This window comes from Chelmon rostratus, chromosome 1, assembly GCF_017976325.1.
Source record: "Chelmon rostratus isolate fCheRos1 chromosome 1, fCheRos1.pri, whole genome shotgun sequence".
Taxonomy (NCBI): Eukaryota; Metazoa; Chordata; class Actinopteri; order Chaetodontiformes; family Chaetodontidae; genus Chelmon; species Chelmon rostratus.
In genome coordinates this window covers 830,184-855,093 of record NC_055658.1, presented here as the reverse complement: position 1 = coordinate 855,093, position 24,910 = coordinate 830,184, and the positions used below count along the sequence as shown (strand labels likewise).

The window sequence follows — 24,910 nt, the reverse complement described above, 5'->3', positions numbered from 1 at the left end:
GCCTTGCTTACCCTGAAACAATTATTACTATTCCAATGTCTTTTAAAGCTATGCCATTTATCTGTCCAATACTTTATGGCCAGCTTCCTGCAAAACTAACAACATTCCTGTTAGCTTCAGCTGCAGGCCTACTTGTTTGAGGTAAGAATTCAAGGCTACCATGCTAACACAACATGAATGGCATTATGCTACTAACTATATCATTGTTACTAACTGATCATATAATATTAATAGTTTATTATTTTACTTCCCTCCTTTTCAAAATGTATTTTGCATTTTAACTGTTTACATTGTCTATTCGATTCTTTTTTGTTTTGTGATATTTGAATTGTATATTTTGTATTTTAAAAAGTACTATGACGTTTATTATCATTGCATGTAATATGTGCTTTACAAATCTGTCATGCAGGATTAAAAATTGTATAGCTCATTGATTACTCAACTTATTTTGTCCTTACATTTGTTTTTAACGAGCTAGGCCTATTTATCACTTTCGGATCACTTTCTAATTAAACACCAGGACTGACAGGTAGTGAAAAATCCCTTTTACTGATTGGACCATGTGACCACTTAAATTCTGGACCAAAACGTGTTCGTTCTGTCCTCCTTACTTACCACCAGGCCCAGAACAGCCTGAGTCCTACCAGGAAGTGTTGACTGTACGATAATGATCATCATCCAGTAGGCTGTGTACTGACGAAGATATGTTAGGAGGCTAAAAACAAGTATGAGAGCATCGAGTCAAATAACAACATATTGGCATGAATACGCCCTCCTTCTGGAGCTCGCTGGATTGTGGAAATGGTTTCTGCACAGGATGTTTTTGATGAACCTCTGAAGATGCTGAAGCTGTTAGCAGTTTTTGTGTGATCATCACACTGAGAAATGACGCTTGATGCAGAGCACATCATCAGTGAAACTTCGCTGTTTGTGCTGAGTTTGACTCGGGACGCCGCGGATGATGCGTGCAGGCGCTGCTGTCTGCTGGTCGCGTTGCTCCTCCTCGATAGACTTTTAGATTCAAGAGTGTGAACGGACTTCAACCGGAAACTAAACGCCTTTCTTCGAACTTTCTGTCTGAGGCAAAAGAAGGAAAAGAGACGACCCCTGATGTCATAAACAACGCGGTTCCTTATTTTCTTCGTTGTGCGTTGTGTCGGAAATGTGTGAGCTGCCGATCAACAGGGGAGAAGAAAAGTGTTTGTGCGAGGATCAGGGAGACGTCGAGTGATTTTAGGCTTGTCAACACTCACACATAACGGATTTTGGTCCTTTATCATGGAAGATGTGAGTAGTCACTTCAGTCTCACTGTGTGTGCGGCTTCGCTTTTTGGAGCAGATACTGTCTTTGCGATGTAAGGTCGTAGTTTTGAGATATTTTAGTTAGAGTGAACCCTCCAGCACACATTCTCTGTGTGATGTTAGAAACCTCAGGAGTGAAATAAACTCTGCAAGGGCGCGACCAAGTTATTAGAGCGAAGTTAGGGCCCACAGAAGAGGTGGCAGTCCTCAGTCGAGCCGATATTCTCGTGATACACGGAGACTAATACTCATCAAAGAAAGATGTTCGTTTGGGGTTTTATAGCGATGCCAGTCTGGCTACTAAAGTCAGCACTTTTGGAACAAAGCACCTGCCCACCTGTCAATCTGTTGCATCAACTTGTTGGAGAGATTCCACGACAACTGCAGGCTAGAGAGAGCTACAAACTCCATTTAAAAACCCGACATTTTATTGTAGCGCTACGTGTGGACAGAAACATAACCTTTTAAAACAGAGCTTCAGACTTAACCTGAGTCAGATGGGTCATTTTGTAGATTCGGCATTATTACAACCCACATTTAGTACATATGTGAACTACATTTCAGCATTGAGTTACTATTGGGTTACACACGCTCCGTAACGGGTCCAGTGCAGCAGGATGGCGGGGGGGGGGGGTTGACATTTCTCATTATAAAAAAATACTTGTTGGATTGTACATTAGGTGAATCGACTGTGATCAATCAGAAAGCTTTTTAACAACTGCGTAAAAGCGTTTCCTGTTTTAATAATAACCGGTAAATTGTAATTGGTCGTATTTATGAACGATGCTTGGCGTAAGTGAACAGTATTAATAACACTCATCACAAGACAGACTATTGTAATGATTTGTGCCTCACAAGAATCCTAAAATCAGAAAAGGCCTTACACTATTACATAACCGCCAGTAAAGAAACAACTGATGAACTGCAGGCCTCAGTGAAAATTTGGCATATTGAGGAAGCCAACTTACTAGAAAAGGGAAGTCAAGTAGAGACATAGGCCTGATATGTTACCTAACTGACAGTATGCAGGGAACTTGTTGCCAGCATTTTAAAGCCTGCAGTAGCCCCTTCCACCCTTCGATTGGAACTGATCAAAAATGGACACTTATTTAGCTGCCTTCCCCTTTTCATTCAAAATCTAATGATTCAGCTTATTTGTTCTTTTTTCAAAACTTGAATCCTTAGCTATCACTCTCCAGTCCAGACTGTGTAGGCTAACCATGACACAGCTACAGCTCCCATTTAAAGTAAGAATACGTTCTCCCTTATTCTCTCAAGTATCTTCCACCATAAACAGTATGTTGCAAGTCATGAACCCAGTGAGAAAATCGTAACTGCGACTTCATCCAAATTAAATGTTGAGGCTATTTATCAAATAAAGGCTATAAGAAGAGCTTAACTTACGAATAGAACCTATGTTTGAAGATTTTCCACCAAGCATACATATTAAGCAATACAACAGTCATAGTTCCAGTTTTGTTAAGTGATTTGTCAGAATTTCTCTTCAAACAGGAACAGCAGAACTATGAGGTCACTGTCATGGGTGGTGGGGTCTGATTGATGACTTTCAAAGGTGGCACTTTTCATCACTTTTTGCATTTATCTGTGTTTTGTGTGTGTTTTTGGATGGCATTGTGTCAGAATTGGAATTTAGAAATAGAAGTTTGTCCAGCAGATGGTGGGACTTGAGTCCTGCATTGCATTTGCTTTTCATTCAACATAACTTGTCTACCCTCAGATCAGGTGAATACTCGATGACAGTTTAAACTGTAAACATCATTATAACATATTTTTGATATTTGAATAAGCCAGATTTAATCAGTGGCTTTAAACTTTAACCAGCATAATGTATTGAAATTTTGTGATGTGAGAGAAAGATGTCAGGTTGGGGATTCCCAGAGTGCAGATGGGTAAAGGTGAGGGCCAATAAGACAAACTGCCTGAAAAGGTTCCAGTAGAAAATGTAAGAGTATGGCCGCATTCAACAATTCTACTACATGTGCTGTTTTTTGTGAAGTGGTTCACAAAGTTGCACTGAAATTAAAATGTATTTTTCCTAAGGAATATATACTATATAGCCTTGTGATTTGTTTTAATTTCTGTACTTATTTGGTCAAAATGTAATTACCAAAAAGAAGAAATGAGAGTTCTGTGTGTTCTGCAGTGACAGAAGCCCTTACATTGTGGGCGGTGATAGGATAGGTGTAATTTGGTAGGCGCAATAATTGTTAGAGACAGGAAGACTCTCAATTCCAACAGACAAACAGTTTGTAGGCATGTAATGAAACAGAGGTTTTAAATTCCTATGTGCATAAGTGCACCAACACTGGGTGGGCTTGTTGAACAAAGCCTCTATCAATGGCCATAGGTTGCACAGGACTATGACGTAATTAAGTCAGTATTGAAAACTAGAAAAATTTGCACAACCGCTATGGTGTACAGAACAGTCCAGGGAAATTAAAATTCATTTGAACTTTTATGGTTTTGAAGAAGTTTTTGTTTGGATATTGTACTATCGTACAACTAGTGAACTGAAACTAGTGCTTGGTGGTTATGATTGCAAAGTGTGCTAGTATGAACACCCACTACGTGACTGGCTGTCCATTGACTGTTGTTTGGCGCTTATCTGCATCTTTACTGTTTTTTAGTTTTAATTTGTCATTTCCTGCTGTCCACTCTACTTCACCTTGCCTTGTCTTCTTTACTTTTACCCCCCCAAACCACTGTGGCCCTTCAATGATGATTCATTGATGATCATTTGTCTCAGCTCTATAAATCATCCTTTTATCACATATCCCACTGGCCTAGAGTGCAAAGAGTGATGTGTCTGCGTGACCCATTCAGAAAAGAGGAAACAGACTGCCACATTATGTGCCAGGCAGAAAACAATTTACCCTCTTTCAAATCGTCGTGCTGTCCAGGCCTCTCTTACACATTGGGTGTGTGTGTGCACATTGTCATATTGGGGCATCATTGACAATTTCTGGGAAAGTGCCTTTATGAGTCTTCAATAGTGAATGGATGTCTGTGTTCTTTAATTTGTGTCCTTGCAGGGATAGAAAGTCCTCAAAAGATATAAAAATGAGGAAAATGTTCTTGTTGAAGACATTTTGCTCATTTCTTCATACTGCACAAGGGAATATATAATTAAATAGAAAGAAAGAAATAATGCTTTTGTTTGGTTATGTCTTTGCTACTTTGACGTATTTCTCACAATTTATTCTTCGTAATATCAGGACCTGTTTCTGTCCACCAGCATCCTACACACCCACAAACAGAGTTGCAAGTGGAAGGACCTATTCAAGGTTTCTGGAAGTAAAAATCATGTCCTTTTTTCTACGTAGACAATATTAGGCGCCTGACAGTCAGTTCAGAAGGATGTGAAATTCTGGTTGAAAACACAAATAGCACAAGCCTGTGTACATTACTATGACATCAAGTGCTTTTCACTTATATCATCTGAATGCTACAGAGTTTGTGAACGAGCCAGTGATTGTGAAGAATGAACAAAACAGCTGATGCCTACCAATGCAATCATATCAATCTCATCAATAACACTATGCTTCATTAGTCTGGTCAATATTAGACAATTTACATGGCTCCCATTCTGAATGGTTGTGAAATAAATTGGTCCAGCTGTCACCATATGTGAGTGAGTGGAAGCATTTTTTTTGGTTATTTGGATTTTGTGGCTTGTCAAGATAATTTTTCAATAGTCCACAACAGGAACAAACAGGATGTAAGTCGAGGTCACGATTTTGTTTTGTTTTTTCAGTCTTTTGGACAGTTGTATTGTTGTTACATACCGGGGCTCATTTGCTCTTCAGTCTGGGTTAACTGTTGAAAACATAGCTGAAACATGATCAACAGAAAGTAATTACAAACAAACTTTTGATGATGTGATTTGGTTTGTAAGTAGTTTCGTAAGAGGAAATGGCAAATATTATCAGCCTCCACAGTGTCAGTGAGGACTTGTCACTCTTCCCTTTTTGCTTCATTGTAAACTGAATATCTTTGGGATTTTAAACTATTGCTTTAGCAAAATGAGAAACTGTCAATAGTGAAAATAATCATTAATTGCTTATCTTGCTTATCGTACATTGTTTCCTTGTGGAAACTTTAATTTCTTATTGCTGCTATAATGCACTTTTTTGTGTTGTGATGACGTTAGTTTTTGCATTATTGACATTTGTTGAGTTCAGTGACAATAGGCTATATAGTGAGACTTTATTTTGACAGGAAGAACATGGGTGTTAATCTGCAATGTTTCATATGCATAAAGGTTAATACATGGCTGTGGCAACACTATAAAAATACATTTCCTCCTTGCATGAGTAATTGATCTTTGAAACACAGAAACGCCACAGCTAACCTACTGCACCAACATAAGATGAGGTTACTTTTGTGAACCCTTTTACATATTGACTCGTTTCTTCTTCTGTGGGTTAACTTGGGTCCAAGCATTATATTATGGTCAGTTTTAACCCTTAAATTCAGAACCAGAACCAACAAGTTAAAAAGATATTAGTAGAAGGTTCTCCAGTTTTCACCACACAGAGAATGAAAGGAAGAGCTCTCTCTTGTCATACATTTATTGGGTAATTGTTTTCCATAGTAATATTATGTCATGACAGTAAAATAAAGAACACAATTTTCATTTATTTCAGTATCTTTATACTGTTGTTTGCAAACACATTAGAGCTTTTGTGCCCACCTGTAGTCTGTAGTGTGATAAGTACTGTAGAACAGAGGCCTTGTTTTTGCAGCTTATAAGTAAGATATAAGTAAGAAGAAAAGTTAAAATGTATAGCATATTCTCTGGCTTGAAAATGCATACATTGTATAGCCAACAATGATTGACTTGCTTAGTGATCACAAAACAGCACTGAGCAATGAGGAAGGCTGTATCTGTTTCTGATAAAAGGGTGTGGACAGCTTAATCAACCCCACAGCTGCATGTGAAACACTCCTGTTATTTATTGCAGCACATTTGGCTGTAACATGGCTGCAAAGACACGAAACAGGAAGTATATGCTCACCATGGAGTTGAGTATGTTTGAATTTTTACTGTTTTTATGTCAGAAATTCAGAATCAGAACTTAATTATTCATCATTTCTGCTTTTGTACCCTTTTTTGTGTAGACTTTGGAAATAGTGGTGGATATTACTGATTGGCCAATAACTTGTGTCTCATTTAAAGCTATTAACAGGTTAATAATACCAGCAATACATTGGTCCAGCCAATATAAACCATATATTGGTCCAGCCCCACTGTCTTCTCCCAGCTTGAATAGTAAGGGGTTACTGGGGATAAAATGTGAGCTCTAGTGAGGCTTGTGGTGAGTTCAAGCTGGGCAGGTCAGCGTGAAAATCAATGAATGCCAGATGCTCCCTGACCTAAAACTTAATCAGAAACATATGTCTGCGAAGGTGTGCCTCTTCCATTAAACCCTGCACTCTGTTTTCTCTGCCTCTGTTAAGACCCATCTTGCATGAGATACCTTAGCTTTAGCATATTGTAATTTTCTAACTGCATTACCACTTGTCTCTGCATATTATTTTAATCTGCATCTGACTGTAGATCAGTTTTATTCTTCAGAACACTGCAGATTGGACTACTAATAGTTTTGGGTAAATGTTTTGGTTAGGTCTATGTTTGCAGAGGTGCAGAGCAGACTTCCTGTGTGAGTCCAAAATTAGAGCCCCTTAACCTACTATGTGATAGTGCAGTACAGATCTATAGTAGACAACCGGGCCCTGAATAATGGAACATCTCACTGCTGCTCTGTGGCAAGGGTTTGGTCAGCGCTACTCTGTACTGAAGTGTTCAACCTAACCTCAGCATTGTTTTCCATTTTCACTCATGCCAAAAACATGCCAAGGTTACTCTGAGCCAAGGGTGCTTTGTCTGTCTGTGGTGAATTTATAGATGCACTGTCACTCAATTTTGAAGTGTTTTTACAAAGTAGCTTTTTATTTTCGCTCTTTTCGCTTTGTCTTCCTCCTTGCTTGGCATTACGTTTTTGTTTCTGCGCTGCTGTGCACCAAGTTGAGACACACTTGCAGTTACAGTGAAAGTTAACAAACAGTTGGATGACCTCCCACCTAATCCCAAAAAAGAAAAAAAGATATCCTGTGGCAGTTCCTCCAGCACAAACAAAGGCTGTGAATTTTGCAGACACCTGCACTTGTTGGTGTCATGGTTATCTAGTCGTCATGAAAAATTAGTAGTCTATTGTATGTAGACACAAGTCTATATTTCATGGAGGTCAGCAGCCATTAGCCAAAGTGTGTCATATTATGGCTAAATACAGCTTTTACTTGCTGCAAGCACTTAGCTTTTCACAATTAGTGCTCACAGCTTCATTTGCTTTTGCACATTTTTGCCCACACTAGTGAGTAGTTTTTCTTTAGTAAATTTAAACCAGTAAGTTTGGCCATATTTTGGCAAAAATATGAACATTTTCAAAATACTGATAAGGATAAGAGGAAGTGGGAGAAGTTAGTTAGTGTGTAGCTGTATAACTGGATCAACACTAGCATCCATTTAACAACTGTATCCTAGACAACTATGCTGTGAAATATCTTAATGGGTCTTTTTACAACAGATTAGAACAAAGAAACAACATCCAAAATTAAAATGGTGAAAAATAGTTAAGTGTTTGTCTTAATCCATGAAGATTGGAACCTTTCTGTGCTGTCACTATGGTGGTTAGCTTTTTACATTTGGAGTTTGGAACTACATTAGCTTGTGTTGCTTGCTAACATGAACATCTATTCATGCTAGTGTAAATGAAAGTAGTACCAATAATACTGGTAAAGTGTTTTATATGGTAAAAAAATATATATTATATGGTGATAATGGCAAAATTCTGACTTGTTGATGTAATGACGTCACACATTATGTACACTAACAGCATGCATGGCTGCAAGGGAACATTGCTACTGGCTCTATGGTGGAGGAGTTAGTTCCAAAAAGGGTGTTCAGTAGTGTGGAAGTGGTTGAGTTGCTAAAGATCAGATGTACAACAAACCATGGTTATGCCTAAGAAGTAGGAAAAGACGGTAACATTGGAAGGGGGCAGTACAGCAAACATATTTAACCACCACACGCAAAAAGCACCTGGTTGAGTATGAGAGCTCAACAGCTATTGTGACTTCTCAACAAAAAACGTTCTTCTGTATTTTGTCATATCATCAAGAATATCGTTATCACTCCCTGAAATATCACAACATTCTTTTGCAGTCATATCACCCCTAAATGTGAACCCTGTATTTAGCCGTATTTTACCAAATTCAAATGTTTGACTATATTGATAAGCACGAGTTGCAAATGGATTATGCTGGGGAGTGGGTTGAGTTTGCAACATACTTACAAACCATTTGTTTGTAAGTATGTTGCATGTACTAATGGAACACACAGCAGTCTTTACCACTTTCATTATGAGTGTAAAAGTGGTTCCTTTCTATTTTACTCACAGATTCATTAGTAATCGCAGTAATTTACTTGGTTAGTGTTCTGCGTTGCCTAGAAGCTGCTGATGTCATGCTCTTTATTTTGTGCATTGATACTGTCCATTTTGGCAGTGGCACGCTACCATTTACCCCTCATCTGTCGACGGTTGGAAATGGGACAAAACATACATATCAGCAGCTAATGTGCAGAGCAAAGCACAAAGTAGATACATACTGTCTAAAGGTGTTTTATGTATGTTATATTTAGTCTGAGGTCAGAAGAAATGTGTCAGAGACACCTCTTTTTAAAAAAGAGGGCAGAAAAGAAAAAGTCTTAACATTAAGATCTTAACATTCAACCCAAAAACTCTTCTTGAAATGAAACTGCACTGTAAGCAGGATTTGGCATTTTCCCATTTTGCACCAAAAATGGGCAGCTTTAGGATGCAATTTTATCTTTTATCATTTTTATCTTACATTGTGCTGAGATGGTGCCTGGTGGCTTTCTAACAGGTTGAGCCGGCCTTCACACTGCTGGCAACTTGATGGCTTGGTCACGGTACACTACTGTTCTATTTCCCTGTGTTGAAGTTTGTTAACTTGCACATCCAGGCTACTATACCTTGACAGCTTCTTGTCCGCATGCTACACATGTTGATGAATTTGGATTATACATGATAAAAGGGTACAAATTTTCTACAGTAGTATGCTGGTACAATTAAGTATCAAATCAGCATCACCTCATTCCTTTTTCAGTCTATTTGGGGTGTGATCTTGTTTCTCTTTATTATTGTAGGGGGCAAAAGAGGACCCAGCCCAGTGGAAAGAGCCAAAATTCCTGGGTAAGGCTGGCTGGGTGAAGAAGGCTTCTGGCAGACTGTTGGCAAGCTATAAGGACCGCTTCATCCATGTGGAGAAGACAGAGGTTGTGGTATATGAAAATGAGGTACACTGCCATTTCTGCTGCAAGTTATGTCACCCTATTCATGCAGGGCTTTCACTAATTTGCACCAGTGTAATGTAGCTGTTGTAATGTCATCTTTTATTCTCTTTTCATAAAGCCATAGAAAGCTCTGAAGATATGAACATACAGTCACCCAGTTGTTCAGAATAAACAGCTATGTAGCGACAAAGACAATGCAGTACTCGTTAGGAGGTTGTTGGTTTTGCTCTCCATGTGGGATTTGGTGATCAACAGAAGCTAAATGATGTCAGCTTTATACTATAATTGGAATGACACATTTTTAGATACCTTTACTTTGTTTTGTAGGACCTGCAGAACTGCTTAGAGAGGCTTGACCTGGAAAACTATGATAAATGCCATGAATTAAAAAGCCCCTTCAAGAAGAAGCACAGACTGATACTGATTCGATCACCCAAGTCTGGAAATAAGGTGAGCGGAGAGATGCTGTGGGTGAAAATAAAACATTGTGTACACGTGTAATGCAACATGATATGCAAGGCCTATTAGTAAGAGATCAAATACAGCAGTATCTTTAAAAAAATGTTATATTATTGCTCACATACAATAAAAATAACACATTTAGCACAACAAATATTACGCAACATAACCAGACACAGGTTTTGCAATAAATGATGACTCTTGTCAGGTTTAAAAGAATATTTTTCAAAAAAATTGAGGTTAAGAGCAAGCAGGACAAGCAAGAAAGTGACTCACGGTGTACAGAAGATGAAAATAAAGCAGGCAATTGGAGTGTGAGAGGTGTGATGAAATGATTGCTATTGATTGATTGAAAATCAGCTTCTTCTTGTCATCTTAACACAAAAGAAGTCAGTATCAAAATGGTCAATTCTTGAGCAAAACTAAGTTAAAAAACTAAGTTTAGCCATGTCATCAGCTGCTCTCAGCTGGCACAAACATCCACTTGGACTCTAGAATGAACTGATTGGAATTTGATGGTCAGTCACTGTAAACAGACTCCCATAGTGCTTCTCTAGTCTACCGACCACTAAAAACGGTTTACAACACATGCCACATTTACCCATTCGCACACACACACTCACAGCGATTGGGAGCATGGTTAGATATCAGTGTCTTGCTCATGGACATTTCAACATGCAGACTGGGATTGAACCACCGACCCCCTGATTAGTGAACAACCTGCTCTACCTCCTGAGCCACTGTGACCGTAGTTATGTAAACATGTATTTTTTTTTGTGCCTTAACTCAAGAATTGATTAATTATGAAAATGTACCACAAATGTCTAATAGGATAAAATAATGAAATTCTGACATTTTATATCCAAAAGGTCAGAGGTCAACTTCACTGTGACAACAGTATATTTTTGCAAAGACACTTTCTGGCCATTATTCAATGCAACACTCACACACCACAACTTCCATTTTGCTAAAAAATATACACTTAATGCCTGTTACTAAATTCTTCTAAAGTCTTCACTACACATATTATCACTCTGGACAGCTATGAATGTAAGCTGCAACATGACATGACATATGACTGTGAAGTAGCAATTCTATTTTCAATGAATACGTAATTTGTACAATACATGTCAAGTCCTTGTCCATTGGTCTGAATTATTTCGAACCTCTGTACATTAGCAGCAAACTATTCTCTCTGCTTGGGTTAAGGCGACTAACTCCTCTCTACAGTACAAGTTTCCATCCAAATGTATAGCGAAAATTAGCTGAATTTTGAGAAAATCAAAAGGAAATTGTGAATGAATTCTTGTTTCCATTCACTACGGCATTATCGTTATGTGATTATTAGGAGATCATTCATTGAGATTAGCGGCAGGCGTCACCAGTTCTCCTGTTATCAATGAATTGATAGAGAGAGAGAGAGACAGACAGAGAGAGACAGACAGACAGAGAGAGAGAGACAGAGATATAGAGATATATAGAGAGGTTCGGGGTTTGACAGAGATCACAGTTTTGACAGCTGTAATAGATTTATAGGTATACAAAGTACATATGGCATGGTATATGCCTATGTGATATATTTATGTATGTGATGTATTAACATATTAATAACAGATAGTATATGAACATAGTACGGCACTAATGATCTAATAAGCAGCAAAGTAGCATAGCTAATAACAATAAAGGTTGCTGTGGATGTCCGGCAGGGGAACTCAGTAGTCCAGGCTCAGCTGCTCTCCCTTTGGACCTGCAAGATGAGAAAGCACAAAGACTCCGGGGAAGAAGTCAAGTCAGTAACATGCCTTGATAGGACAGGAACGCATACAGATGGAGAGGGAGAGAAGAACAGAGTTTTGGCTGTCATTGGAAGTCCTAAATCCTATGGCAGCATAGCTAGGGGCTGGTCCAAGGCAAGCCTGAGCCAGCCCTAAATGTAAGCTTTACCAAAGAGGAAAGTTTTGAGCCTGCTCTTAAATGTAGAGAGGGTGTCTGCCTCCAGGACAATAGCTGGAAGATGGTACCAGAGGAGAGGAGCTTCATAACTAAAGGCTCTGGCTCCCATTCTGGATTTAGAGACTTTAGGAACCACCAGTAAGCCTGCACTCTGGGATTGCAATGTTCTACTGGGGTAATAGGGTACTATAGGTTCTTAAAATAAGATGGTGCCTGACCATTTAATGCTTTGTAGGTAAGGAGAAGGATTTTAAATTCTATTTGATTGATATTTTACAGGCTGCCAGTGTAGCGTGGCTAATATTGGAAAAATATGGTCTCTTTTCCTTGTTTTTGTCAGAACACGTGCCACAGCATTCTGGATTAGTTGGAGAGTATTTAGCAACGAATTGGGACATCCTGATAGTAAGGAATTGCAATAATCCAGCCTGGAAGTAACAAATGCATGGACTAGTTTTTCTGCATTATTTTGAGACAGGAACAGGAACATCCACAGTTACAATCTCATCGGATAGTAAGTTTCTAAGGTGTTTAGGCCCAAATACAATAACTTCAGTTTTGTCTGAATTCAATAAAAAAATTGCAGGTCATCCTTGGAGTTTAGTCAATTGATTGGTCTCCTCTGGCTTCATTGATAAATATAGCTGAGTATCATCTGCATAACAGTGAAAATTTATGGAATGTTTCCTGATTATGTTGCCTAGAGGAAGCATATATAGAGTGAAAAGGATCGGTCCAAGCACAGAACCCTGTGGAACTCCGTGACTTGCTTTAGTGTACACAGAGGAGTCATCATTAACCCTGTATGAATTAAAATTGTTCTGAGAAGTAGGATTTAAACCAGCTTAATGCAGTTCCCTTGATGCCAATGAGTTCCAGTCTCTGTAATAGGATACCATGGTCAATAGTGTCAAATGCGGCACTAAGATCTAGTAATACCAGTACAGAGACAAGTCCTTTGTCTGATGCAACTAGAAGGTTGTTTGTGACTTTAACCAGTGCTGTCTCTGTGCTATGATGCACTCTAAATCCTGACTGGAAATCCTCAAATAGACTATTGCAATGTAAAAAGCTGCACAGCTGACTAGCAACTGCTTTCTCAAGAATTTTAGAGAGAAGGGGTAGGTTAGATATAGGTCTGTAGTTGGCTAAAACGCCTGGATCGAGAGTAGGCTTTTTGAGGAGAGGTTTTATTACAGCTACTTTAAAGGACTGTGGTACATGGTCTGTTGACAGAGACAGGTTGATCATGTCTAATAAAGAAGATCCAATTAAGGGTAAAACATCTTTAAACAACTTGGTCGGGACAGGATCTAAGAAAAAGGTTGATGATTTTGATGAGGAAATTGTTGAAATTAGTTCGTGAAGCTTGACAGGAGAGAAGCTGTCTAAAAATATGACAGGTTTAACAGCCACTGCTATGGTTTCTGTATTTGAAGATAAATCAGTACCCACTTTAATTTTTTCATTAAAGAAACTCATGAAGTCGTTACTACTGAGGCTTAAGGGAATACGTGGTTCAATGGAATTATGAATCCCCTGATAACCCTGATAGAAACTCTGGGAATTCAGATATAAATTCTGAATAAGGACCAGGAGGGCAGTACACTATGACAAAGAAAACTAAAAGGCTAACAAAGGCCATCACAAAAATTACCTTTCGTCCTCAACAAGACAGTAGAGGTAAGCATAAAACCAGTTAAATAAACCAGGACAAACTCAGATAAAATGGCAGCTGCCAGCCACAGCCCTACAGCTGAGCACATTTTTGGAACTCTAACTAGCTACTTCAACCCATTCTTGATGCAAAGAAAGAAAGTCAAGTGGGGAAAAAAATGGACTACGTGACCACACCTGTATCCTGTTATCTCTCATGCTGCTCATGCCATGGGCTGCACACCTCTTGTAATCCACCAAATGACACTAGCTATTGAAATGTAATATAGTGGGACGGGGACATAGACTATATAGTTAAAGGGCTCTTTGCTCAAAGGTGAGCAGTCCAAGTTGTGTGCACATCAGCCTACCCAAAGACAATGGCTGTTTGAGGGGTGCAGCCGGGGGCAGTTATCCACAGAAGTCCCCCTCAGTGGGACTACAGCTGCCTGGTGGAGGACATGGAGACTGATAATCCGTATATCCGTATAATGCGAGTACTCGGGGCATCCATGTGCAGCCTCTATATAACGCATAATCTGCGGCGACACTCGTTCATATTCCAATATTTTGTTATGATATGCTGGTGCTATTCCCCTCTGAGCCGGCTGTCGGCTACTTTAGCTGTAGTTTGGCACAGCTATGGTTCGTTATTGCGTATTTGTAGCCGTCGGCATTCGGTAATGACATCATCCACGTCAGAGGTAGTTGCTTAGAGACGCTGGATATCGATAACATGCCACCATGGGCTCAGAGAGGAGCCTGCCTCAAAGTCTGTGTCTTGCCCTTCACTTACACTTACATGACTGTGCAGTGCAGCCTCTGTGGTTTAATGTAACTTTCTGCCTGTGTGATGTGTGTGTGTGTATGCAAATGACATCAAATTTCTTGTGGTGTGTGTCTGTCATATAACAGTTGCCACACATAGACATAGAGCAATCTTTTTGGACTATATTTAACCATTTGTGTTGTCATGTCAGAGAGAAATGGATAATCGGGATTACCCTGTGTTAAAAAAAATGATGCCAAAACAGCACATCAAATCTCTGCCCAGCAGATTGACTGGAAATTCTTTGAAGCAATGAATGAATGTTTCATCATTTGATCATCCAATGTACACCAGAGCTGAATAACTGTCCACACAGGCTTGTCCACTAGCTCCAACAGCCAGTCCTACCACTGAGTTTTGGAGCTGTAGGTAAGGTTGCTACAGTTAAAACGGATGTTGTAGCGCCAGTCCACTAAAAAGGTCACATTGTGTCCTATAACACAGTTGTCCTCAACCTTTTTATCACCGCGGACCGGTCAATGCTTGACAATTTCAACAGCATTTTCTTTTAATCCAGGGTGCTGGCGCTCCAAGTGGCAAAGCAGTTTTGAAGGCTTCATTGCCTAATTAGGGAGCCGGTTTCTCAGAGTCAGTCTTGAGAGGTATATTCAGAAAGCCAAACTTTCTGACCTGGCTTATATTTGGGAGCCTCTCTGCAGTGGTGATTGTATATTTTCCACCGCCAACTAGATTAATTAGATAGATAGATTAATTCCTCTGCTGAGGTGGAACTGGACAGATATTTCCTACTTCAGGGTAGGGAACAGAGGATGCAGATACCTGAGAGATGCCTCGAATGGAGATAGACCTGTGGCAGAGCTGGTGAGAGAGTTATGGTCACATTCTACCCATGGGAGATGGATAGACCAGGAAATGGGGTTGTCAGCTGTCATGAACCTCAAGGCTGATTCCAGGTCCTGATTAGTTCTTTCAGACTCACCATTAGTTTGAGGGTGGAAGACCGAGGACAGATTGACTATTGAGGCTAGAGCCCAGCAATACTTTCTCTACACTTGAGAAATTATTTGTGGGCCTCTGTCCGCGACTATGTCTAGTGGGATACCATGCAGGCAGAACACATGATGCACAGTTCAGCAGTCTCTTTAGCAGAAGGGGGTTTGGGCATGGCGACAAATTGAGTGACTTTGGAGAACTGATCTATAATGGTTACTCTGACCATGTTACCTTGTAATGGGGGTAGTCCAATGACAAAATCCAATGCGATCTCTGACCAGGGGTGGCCTGGGAAAGGCAATGGTCTGAGGAGACCAGCAAGTGCCTGATTAGAAGTTTTCCCCTGAACGCAGACAGAGCAGGTGGTGACATACTCTCAGGTGCCACCCCCCATCCTAGGCCACCAGAAATGTCATGTGAGTAACCTTAAGGTTCAATTGGCACCGGGATGGCAGGTGAACCGGGATATGTAAGCCCACTGCAGAACCTGGGAAAGGACAGAATCAGATACAGACAGACGGTTTGGAGTCGCTGGGCCTTTCTGACAATAAACTCCATCTCCCACATCACCGCCCAGGAAGAGAGAGTGATGGATTTGGTTTCAGAACTGGTCTCATCAGCATTGTGCTGCCGGAAGAGGTGTCAGGTTTTATATTTCTGGAACCAGGTCGGTAGGTAAGAGTGAAGTTGAACTGGCTGAAGAACAGGGACCACTGTGTCTGGTGGGAGTTGAGTCATTTAGCTGACTGGATTTAGAAGAGGTTCTTATGATCGTTCCAGACCACAAATGGTTGCTTGAAACTTTCCAGCCAATGACAGCACGACATTTTCACTGCCAAAAACTCTCTGTCACTGACATCATAGTGCCTCTCTTTGGGAGTTTCCTGGAGAAGAAAGTACAGAGATGGAGTCTCTGATCTGAGCCAGGTCATTTTGATAACACTGCCCCTACCCCAGTATCAGAGGCATCCACTTGAACCACAAACTGGAGAGGAGGGTCAGGTTGGATGAGGATAGGAGCGGATGTGAGCAAGCCCTTAAGCTTAGAGAATGCAGCGGCTGCCTCCAGAAAAATGGAGTGGAAGGGGACTTTAACCTGGTTAAGGGGACCACCACCCAGCTGTAGTCCCAAATAAAGAAATTTGTGAAACCTAGAAAGTGCTGGAGCTGTTTGCAGTTTTTGGGAGTAGGCCATTCTTCCACCACTTTTATTTTTTCTGGGTCGGCTCTCAACTGTCCATTAGCAATAACCATCTCCAAAAAGGTGACTGATGCTGAGTGAAGCTCACACTTTTCGGCTGGTGGCAGTCTTTGTAATCCTCCCCTCCAGGAAAACAACACACAGACACTTTAACCACCACTAGACGATAAGCTAACTTCTTTCTCTTTGCACTACCATTTGCACTACTGCAACTGCTTTGTCTATTCTTAATGTGTCATTGTTTTTTTTAAATATATGTTTTATGTCTTGTCACAGAGGTTGAGAGTAACACAATTTCAATTCTCTGTCTTGTACATACTGCAGAATTGACAATAAAGCTGACTTTGACTTTGACTTTGACTAATACCTGTGCTGCTCCTGACTCTTAAAAAAAATAGTGTGCCGAAAAAGAAAAAGCAAGTGCCAAAGGCTGTTATTGACAAAATTTTGAAAGACAGCTGGGGCATTGGTGAGCCCCAAAGGCATCACCAGGTATTCGAAATGCCACAGCAGTGTTAAATGCAGTCTCCACTCATCCCCCTCCCTTATTCTCACTAGATGGTCAGCATTTTGGAGATCTAACTTGGAGAAGACCGTGGCTCCCTGAAGTGACGAGAATGCAGAGGAGATAAGTGGCAGACAGTATTTATTTTTAACATGATAGGTCTTTACAGGGAAGGGAGCGGACTGTAGAGAGTGATGAAGAATGAGCTCCAGACACAAATCTTATTATTAGCCAAATCAACATGTGGATTATGTCATTTAAGAAAGGGAAAGCCAAGAACCAAAGGGGTGTGAGGTGCAGACATGACACACAAGCTGATCTGTTCAGAGTGATTACTGGACAGGGTTAGGGTTATAGGTACCTTGTGGTATGTTACCTCGACCAGGAAGTTGCCATATAAGGCAATAGCAGTGACTGGGGTAGGCAGGGGCTCCAGTGGCACTCCACACCACTCCACCATTTCTTTATCAATGAAGTTGTCCTCCGCCCCGCGGTCTACCAATGCTTGAAGCTGGAGGGACAGAGACTGGAAGCAAAGGGTGACAGGCAACTGCAGCTTAGATTAGATAGACTTGAACTCTGTCTGGACATACTGCATTTACTGATTTGAAACACTAAGAACCTGTCAATAATAGTGTGATTTAAAAGTTAGATGATAATAATAAAGATTCTGATAACCCCTATAAAGACGAGAAATTAGCGTCTGTAGCGTAGCGTAGCGTCTATAGGAGACGCACCAGGCCTTCACTAACTCCAGAGTAAACCCATCCACCGCAGTATCAGAGCAAGTCACATGCTGCAGTATGAAGAGCAACAAAATTCACTCCACATAAAGAGGAGGTCAGGGTGGATGTATGGGTAAAACACAGGAGACAGCTGTTTGTGTCCCAAGTGAAACCAAAAGTCAGTGGTAAATTAATTATTTTAACTCAAGCCATGATCTTTTTGCAAACCTAACAAGGAGTTTTGGTTCCTAACCAGTGTGACCGCTTCACAGCTTAAGTGACATGTTAGAAAGGTGGTAGAAAGGCTTTCTGTGTCAGGAAGGTGAATTTACGGGGAACTTTGAAGGATAGAACCCAGATGCAGACACACAGGGGCGAAGATTCAAAATAAACAAATTTATTTATCACAAGGATAACTCAAGACAACCAAAACTCAGGGGACTAGTGACTAAAGACACACAAGGGAAAAAGGGTTCACACAACACGACGCAACACTGGGAATACCAACACATGAACACAAGACACAACAGAGATAAGGACAAGACTATGAATAACTATCAAAGTATAAAAAATAAAGAAAGGGAAATGCTCCCGAAGGAGGAAGGAACAAAACGGCTAAGAAAGGCCTAAAGAACCTAACTAACAAAACAGCAGAAACAAAAATCACTCCTGAAGAACCGGAGGAAAATATCACTACTAAGAAATAAAAACTGAACCAAAGAACAATCTAACAAGGAACTGAAAATCGACTATGTAACAAAATCGGCAGTAACAAAACAACAAAACTAGACTATAGAAAATACAATAAAAGGGGAACTCACAGGGAACACATGAACACAGAACCAAGGGACAACTCAGACATGAACAGAAACACGGAAATGAACAAAGACAATGTAGCAAAAAACACTTACATGAAACATGACTCGGACATGACAAAGAAATCACAACGACAAACACTCACTAAAGGACTATGGCAATGGCTATGGCAAGGGAAGGCAGACAGCTAGGAATCACAGACACGGACATGAACAAAGAAAACTCAACAAATAACACTCACTATGGGGCTATGGCTATGACTGTGGCTAAGGCTGTAACTATGACTATGGCTGTGGCTGTGGCTAAGGTATACGGCAAGGTGACAAGAAAGCAAGGTAGCGCAGACAACGACCCAACCAAGACAGGGGGTAAGACACAGACTTAAATACATAAGGAGGGATCGCTAATGACACATAGGTGGAAACAATCAGACAATCACAGGGACGGAAAACACAGGAAGTAAAGCAACACAAAGACACACAACATGAACCTACAAAATAAAACAGGATGTAGCAAAAACCAGGCAAAGACAACACACAATGGGAAACTTAACAAAAAAACGGCGTGCAGAGCACGGGTCATGACATTCTGAGGGCAAACTTCTCCTAGTCAGTTGAAAGCCTGGTACCATCTCATACAAATTTTAAAGAGTACTGTTTTACAAGGGGTGTTCCTGGATCTGTTGGTAGTTTGTGCTGTATTGTGGTTGCTTAGTGTGAATTGAGTGAGTGGGTCTGACCTGGAAAAACTTGGCTGCCTCTTGGTTTTTCCAGGGCAACCCTCTTTAGCTTCTGCATGACTCAATGATGCCAAAAAGACAAATACAATTTTCTTACAGCAGCAATTATTTTTCTCACAACCTGTGTTAAAAAACTTTGAGTTGTACTTATGTAGTTAAGATGCTCAGGTTGGAGATGAAATTAGTGAAGTAATACTGTATAAGTACATTTTAAAAGGTGTTTCATACATGGCCTGGTCTCATTTCCAGAAAGTCAAATACTGATATCTCATCTCACCTGTAACGTCTGTATGAGACGCACCAGGCTATTGGCTAATTCCACTGTAAACTCTTTTGCAATTGACCATAGTCATTTAACAATGTCTTTTAAAGTTGCAGGAAAAGAAATATTTAGTCTGCAAGTCATTAGCTAGTTATAATGACAACTGACAAATTTACTTAGCTCTCGCTAATAAAGATTAATTTTATGAGTTGGCCAAATGACAAGAACGATATTTTGTTAATATGCTCTTAGCATGCTGGCTTCTCTACTGTGAACACTCAGCTGAAGCTGTTTTCACTGTAATGTTCTGAGATAATCATTTCAATGCAGACATGATGATATGTGCCTGTGAAGGCTCATAAAGAAACTTAATTTGCTCCACTGTGCTGGGTTTGGAAAAAGTCAAGGCTGTATATTAAATGCTCCATAACATTGATTGTATGTTTTACCTTTGATCATCAACTTTATTGTGAAGTGACTATTCTGCATTTACATCTGCCATGAGTAATTTCTCTGTTTTATGTGACTGGCAGGTCCATGATGTGAAGTTCCAAGCTCAGACTGCAGAGGAGAAGGAGGCTTGGATTAAAGCTGTGAGTGATGCCATCAGTCGAGCAAAGAACAAGGTCTTTGATGAGGTAAACATCTGTGTAACCCTACACAGAATCATCATCAAATGTCTCTTAATTTCAGCCAATGACATCCTTAATGAGTTTTATACAAGTAAAACCATTCAAAGGTCAAACTGATTTAGTGGAAAAGTGAATGTATGAGCTTGTGTCGTTTGTTTTCACAGGTGAGGATCGATGAAAGCAGTAATTTAGAGCATGTTACTCGAACAAGGCCTAAAGGGAACCGTAACCGCCGGCCACCAACCAGGATACACATGAAAGAGGTTTGTGTGTGTGAATGGGAGAATCTGTGAGTGTTAGCTCTGGTTAGCTCTGTCCCTACAGTAAAAAGGTATAGATTTGAATATACCAAAATATGTCACGATAATGAATCTCAAAGAGGCACCAAAAGATGAAGTAGGGAAATTCAGGCTCTCAGAAAGTATTTATATTATATTCATAACAGAATTTAACGTATCTTACTTTCACCTTGGGGTACTACCCTTACAAAGGGAAAGTAATTAAGTTATTGACTCGTGTACAGTGATTGCAAAACGTCCTTCACACAAAATCAAATTATCATTTGCTTTATAAAAGAAAGGTTTATCAAACTAGTAACTACACACACAACTAATAACTACTAAACACCATTAGTGAATAATGATAAATAAATAATTCATGCTTGCATCATGAATATTTGCAATGAACACAGCAAGATGAACAACCAATAAATGCATACATGAAGCTATTAATACAGTGGTAGCCCATTTAAATTATAGAAATAGAATAAATAATAGAAATAACCTCAATGCACTGTGCAGCAGCTGAGAGACTGGGAGGCATAAGAGAAATACTTGCAAGATGGCAAAGTAGAAGGCAAAGTAAAAAGAGAAGGTTAAAAAGAGAAACTCAGAGGGATGAGAATGACATGACTTCCACCATTTTGTTAGCAACCAGCCCTTGAAGTGGTATAACAGCTTTTTTTCTTTACAATTTAATTAAATTAAATATCTTGGCTGCATGATATCTGTTTTCCCCTTTAGGTAGCCATTATGTCGTCTGATGGTATCCAGCGTTTGGATCTTGATCTTGAGGATGCCTTGATAGCAAATGGGAACCATCATGCCAGTGTTGGCACTGAGACCCCCAAACAGGCCATCCAAGTCCCAATGCCTCCGTCCAAAGAAGCCACCAACAAACAGTCAGGGTCATTTGTTGAGGAGGAGACTCTGACTGAGCCAGAGGTCAGTCAGCAGAAAAATGTCATCAGACCTCCAATGCCCCCTACTCAAGAGGTTGTACCCAGTACAACAGGGGATGAACCTGATAAGGATGATGGCTTAGTGAAAAAGGTCTGTATAATGTTATTTAACTCTTGTCCCACAATGCAGAAATATTTTTGTATATCTCTCTGTTTGGATAACATTGCCAATGAGATATGATTTAATGTTTTTAAGGTCCTGAAGCCACCTATGCCTCCATCTAAAGAAAGCAAGGCCTGTGTTTCATCTGTTGAAGAAGATACAGAGAAGGCCAAAGTTGAGAAGATGTCTGAAAAGAATCCTGATGCCAGGAAAAAGACAGGTCCGCCACCAACCCCTCCCAACAAACCCAGCTCCAGCATGAGCAACTTTGTGGAGGCCTCACAATCCAAGCCAAACTCCCACCCTCCTACCCCTCCATCCAAAGAGAAGAAACCCTCCCATCACGCTGTGGAGCCAGACCAACAGATTCAAGGCACATCTGATGAGAGTAAGGGGAGAGAAAACAGTACGAAGGAGGTGAAAGAAACAGCTGTGGAAACAGATGAGGCAGAACAGTTGATCTCTACAGAAGCTGTACCTACTGTCAAAGATGATGAAGCTGAGAGTTCCAGCACAGAAGGACAGGTTTCTGTAAAAGAATCAGGGGAGACTATAAGCAGTGGCGTAAACAAGCCATCTGTCAATGAGCCACAAACACCCACAGAGTCACTCAAAAAGGGCCCTAGTCCTCTTCTAACCCCCAAGAAAAAGTCTGAGGAACCTGTTTGGCCTGATATGCAACACACAGAGGACAAAACAACTATAACGTATCCTACTGAGGGACAGGACCCTTCTGCATTGCTGCAAACAGCCTCAGATACCTCAGCCAGTTCTCCTCAAACAGAAGAGGCACTACCCAAGAGTGAAGTCCCCTCAGTAGTGATCTCTTTGAATGACCCTGCCACTGACAGCCTTAGCCTGAGTCCACTGCTCTGTCAGATGCATGGGGACAAGAAAAAGAAGGCAGAGGAAAAATCTGTAGACAGTGGTCAGCACTCAGACGATGACAGTGAAGGCTCTGGGAGTGAAGACACACTGGCAGCATCCACAGCTGCATTGAGAGGAAGCCAGGCTGCTCTGGATATGTTGGATGCCAGCGAGGACGACATTCAAATCTCTTTTAATTTAAGGCCAACACAGTCCACAACCAAGGCTCAGGTTAGATCAAAGGTATTTCCATGTCAGCGCTTAGAGCCTAATTCTCTCAAACCATCAACCAAGGCCAGGTCAGCTTCCATTGGAGATCTGGTGTCTGATTCCTCGGCCTGTATTCAGGTGGGACAGCATACCAGAGCTGTGGCTGGAAACGATGGGACTTCTGGTGGTGACTTCATGAAACTTGAGGCTGAAGTGGCTCTAGAGATGGAAAAGACGAGCGAGCTCCTGAGCAGAGTGTCCCAGTCCCAGAGGGGAGATGATGGGGAGGGCTTGCCAGAGGACCTGCTGGCCAAAGCCATGGAAAAGCTGATGAAGGCTGATCGTGTTCTCAGGGAGGTCAAGAAACTGAATCCTGTGAAGAGCTCAAGCAACAGGAAGAGCTGGTGAATGACAGTCAAAGCAGACTGACTTGGATTTGACCTTTTGCTAAACCCCTCTCCTTAACAATGACTGTCCAGTCATAGCTTAGCAATGTTAAATAGCCACAGCAGACCTGTCAAGGTTTTGATTTCTCCACACACTGTACAGTTTGCATGAGACTGTAGTAAGGTGATGTATGGTATATGAGTTTGGAGGTTATCTTTTTTAGCCCTTTCAAGAGCAAAAGTGTCTGCTTTAATGAAAGCTGCAGTCCTTAGTATTTCTGGCTAACTAGCTTACTTCCTACAATAGTAATCTAGCAATACTTTCAAGTAGCCTGTCATTGCCTAACCACATTAGTTTGTTTAGAGATTAGAGAGATTAAAGATTACAGTTTACAAAAATGTCATGACCAGCACGTCTGCTATGTGCTATATCCCCAATATGTGGAGGACAGTTCTGGATACTATAAGAGTTTAGGCTGACTTAGTGGCTCTGTCCTGTGCTTCTTTGGATTTGGGTAGTTTGCTTTCAAGCAGCTATAGGCAACAGTAGTGTTCAGTTTGAAAAATATATCCTAAATGCCTTTTCAGTTGTAATATTAAAAGTTAATGATATTGTTTGGAATCTGCCTGTAACAGTGACGGCTAGAAATGTGAAGCTGCTTTTGTCTTCCTCTGTCTGAAATCAAAGACTTACTAGTCAAAACTTTTGTGAAGAATTTTGAGCGGTAAATTTGACACAGTTAGCGTTGTACACTGCATACTGTATGTGCTGTGTGAGATTGGAAAGCCTGACAGGTGTAGCAACATTAGCTAATAGGGGTCAGGGTTTAGCGAACGGTCAACTGATGGACTTGGGCAGAATGATAGAAGTCTCTCATTTTTGAAGGTTATGTAGCACATACAACTGTTTGCTCATAATTAACTAAGTGCACTTATTTCTAGTTTAACTTTCTCTGCAACTGGAAGCTGAAATGCTTAATATTGTAAGTGTGTTGTTGTTGTTTGTTGTATATAAAATATTGGACAGTTTCAAAAAGAATTACTTCATAGCTATTTTGACAAATAATAATATAATGATAAAGCAGTACTGTCAAAACATGCAACAAAGTACTAAAATTGTTAATACTAGATTACACAGCTGTTTTAGTAGTTAGTACAATTCAAGAAGCCTTTTCTCCTATTTTGAGATACCTTTTTTTCGGTATTTTATGAGCAAATTTATATTGTACATACTGTATACTTTTAAAAAGATGTACCAACATAGCTCAGGAGTTTTTTTTCTGAAGTTAATCTTTTAGGACTATATGTGATTAAAACAAAACGAACAATGAACAAATGCTGCACCACATAGAATGCATACTGTATTGTGTACATAGCACAGAACAAAGCATTTCCAGCAGCCTATCACTAACCCCTCTTACAACATGTGCTCATCAGTGATGTTCCCCACAATTTCAATCATGAACTAAAAAATGTCCCCTATTTTTTTGTCCAGTGTGTTGTTAAAAGATCTGCCAGAATATGCAATTCCATTTAGAGTATGTAGGAATATTTTCTAATATTAGATATAATTTTGTACTCTTTGATACAATTTGCTATTGCCCAAATAAACAAAGGGAAACTATCTGTTTATGTATTGTGTCTTTAATGCAGTTGTACCTCTAGAAAGCATC

General features: G+C 40.2%; 1 protein-coding gene across 1 annotated transcript; it reads left to right on the top strand.

Annotated features, from left to right (window-relative positions):
* The first annotated feature begins 748 nt into the window (after nucleotides 1-748).
* On the top strand, nucleotides 749-24,861 carry plekho2 (pleckstrin homology domain containing, family O member 2). Its single transcript, XM_041942468.1, has 7 exons — nucleotides 749-1,287; nucleotides 9,554-9,703; nucleotides 10,028-10,150; nucleotides 20,333-20,437; nucleotides 20,596-20,694; nucleotides 21,454-21,762; nucleotides 21,868-24,861. Exons 1-7 carry the CDS (start codon nucleotides 1,279-1,281, stop codon nucleotides 23,257-23,259), a joined length of 2,187 nt encoding a protein of 728 aa, XP_041798402.1. The 5' UTR covers nucleotides 749-1,278; the 3' UTR covers nucleotides 23,260-24,861.
* Nucleotides 24,862-24,910: the final 49 nt, after the last annotated feature.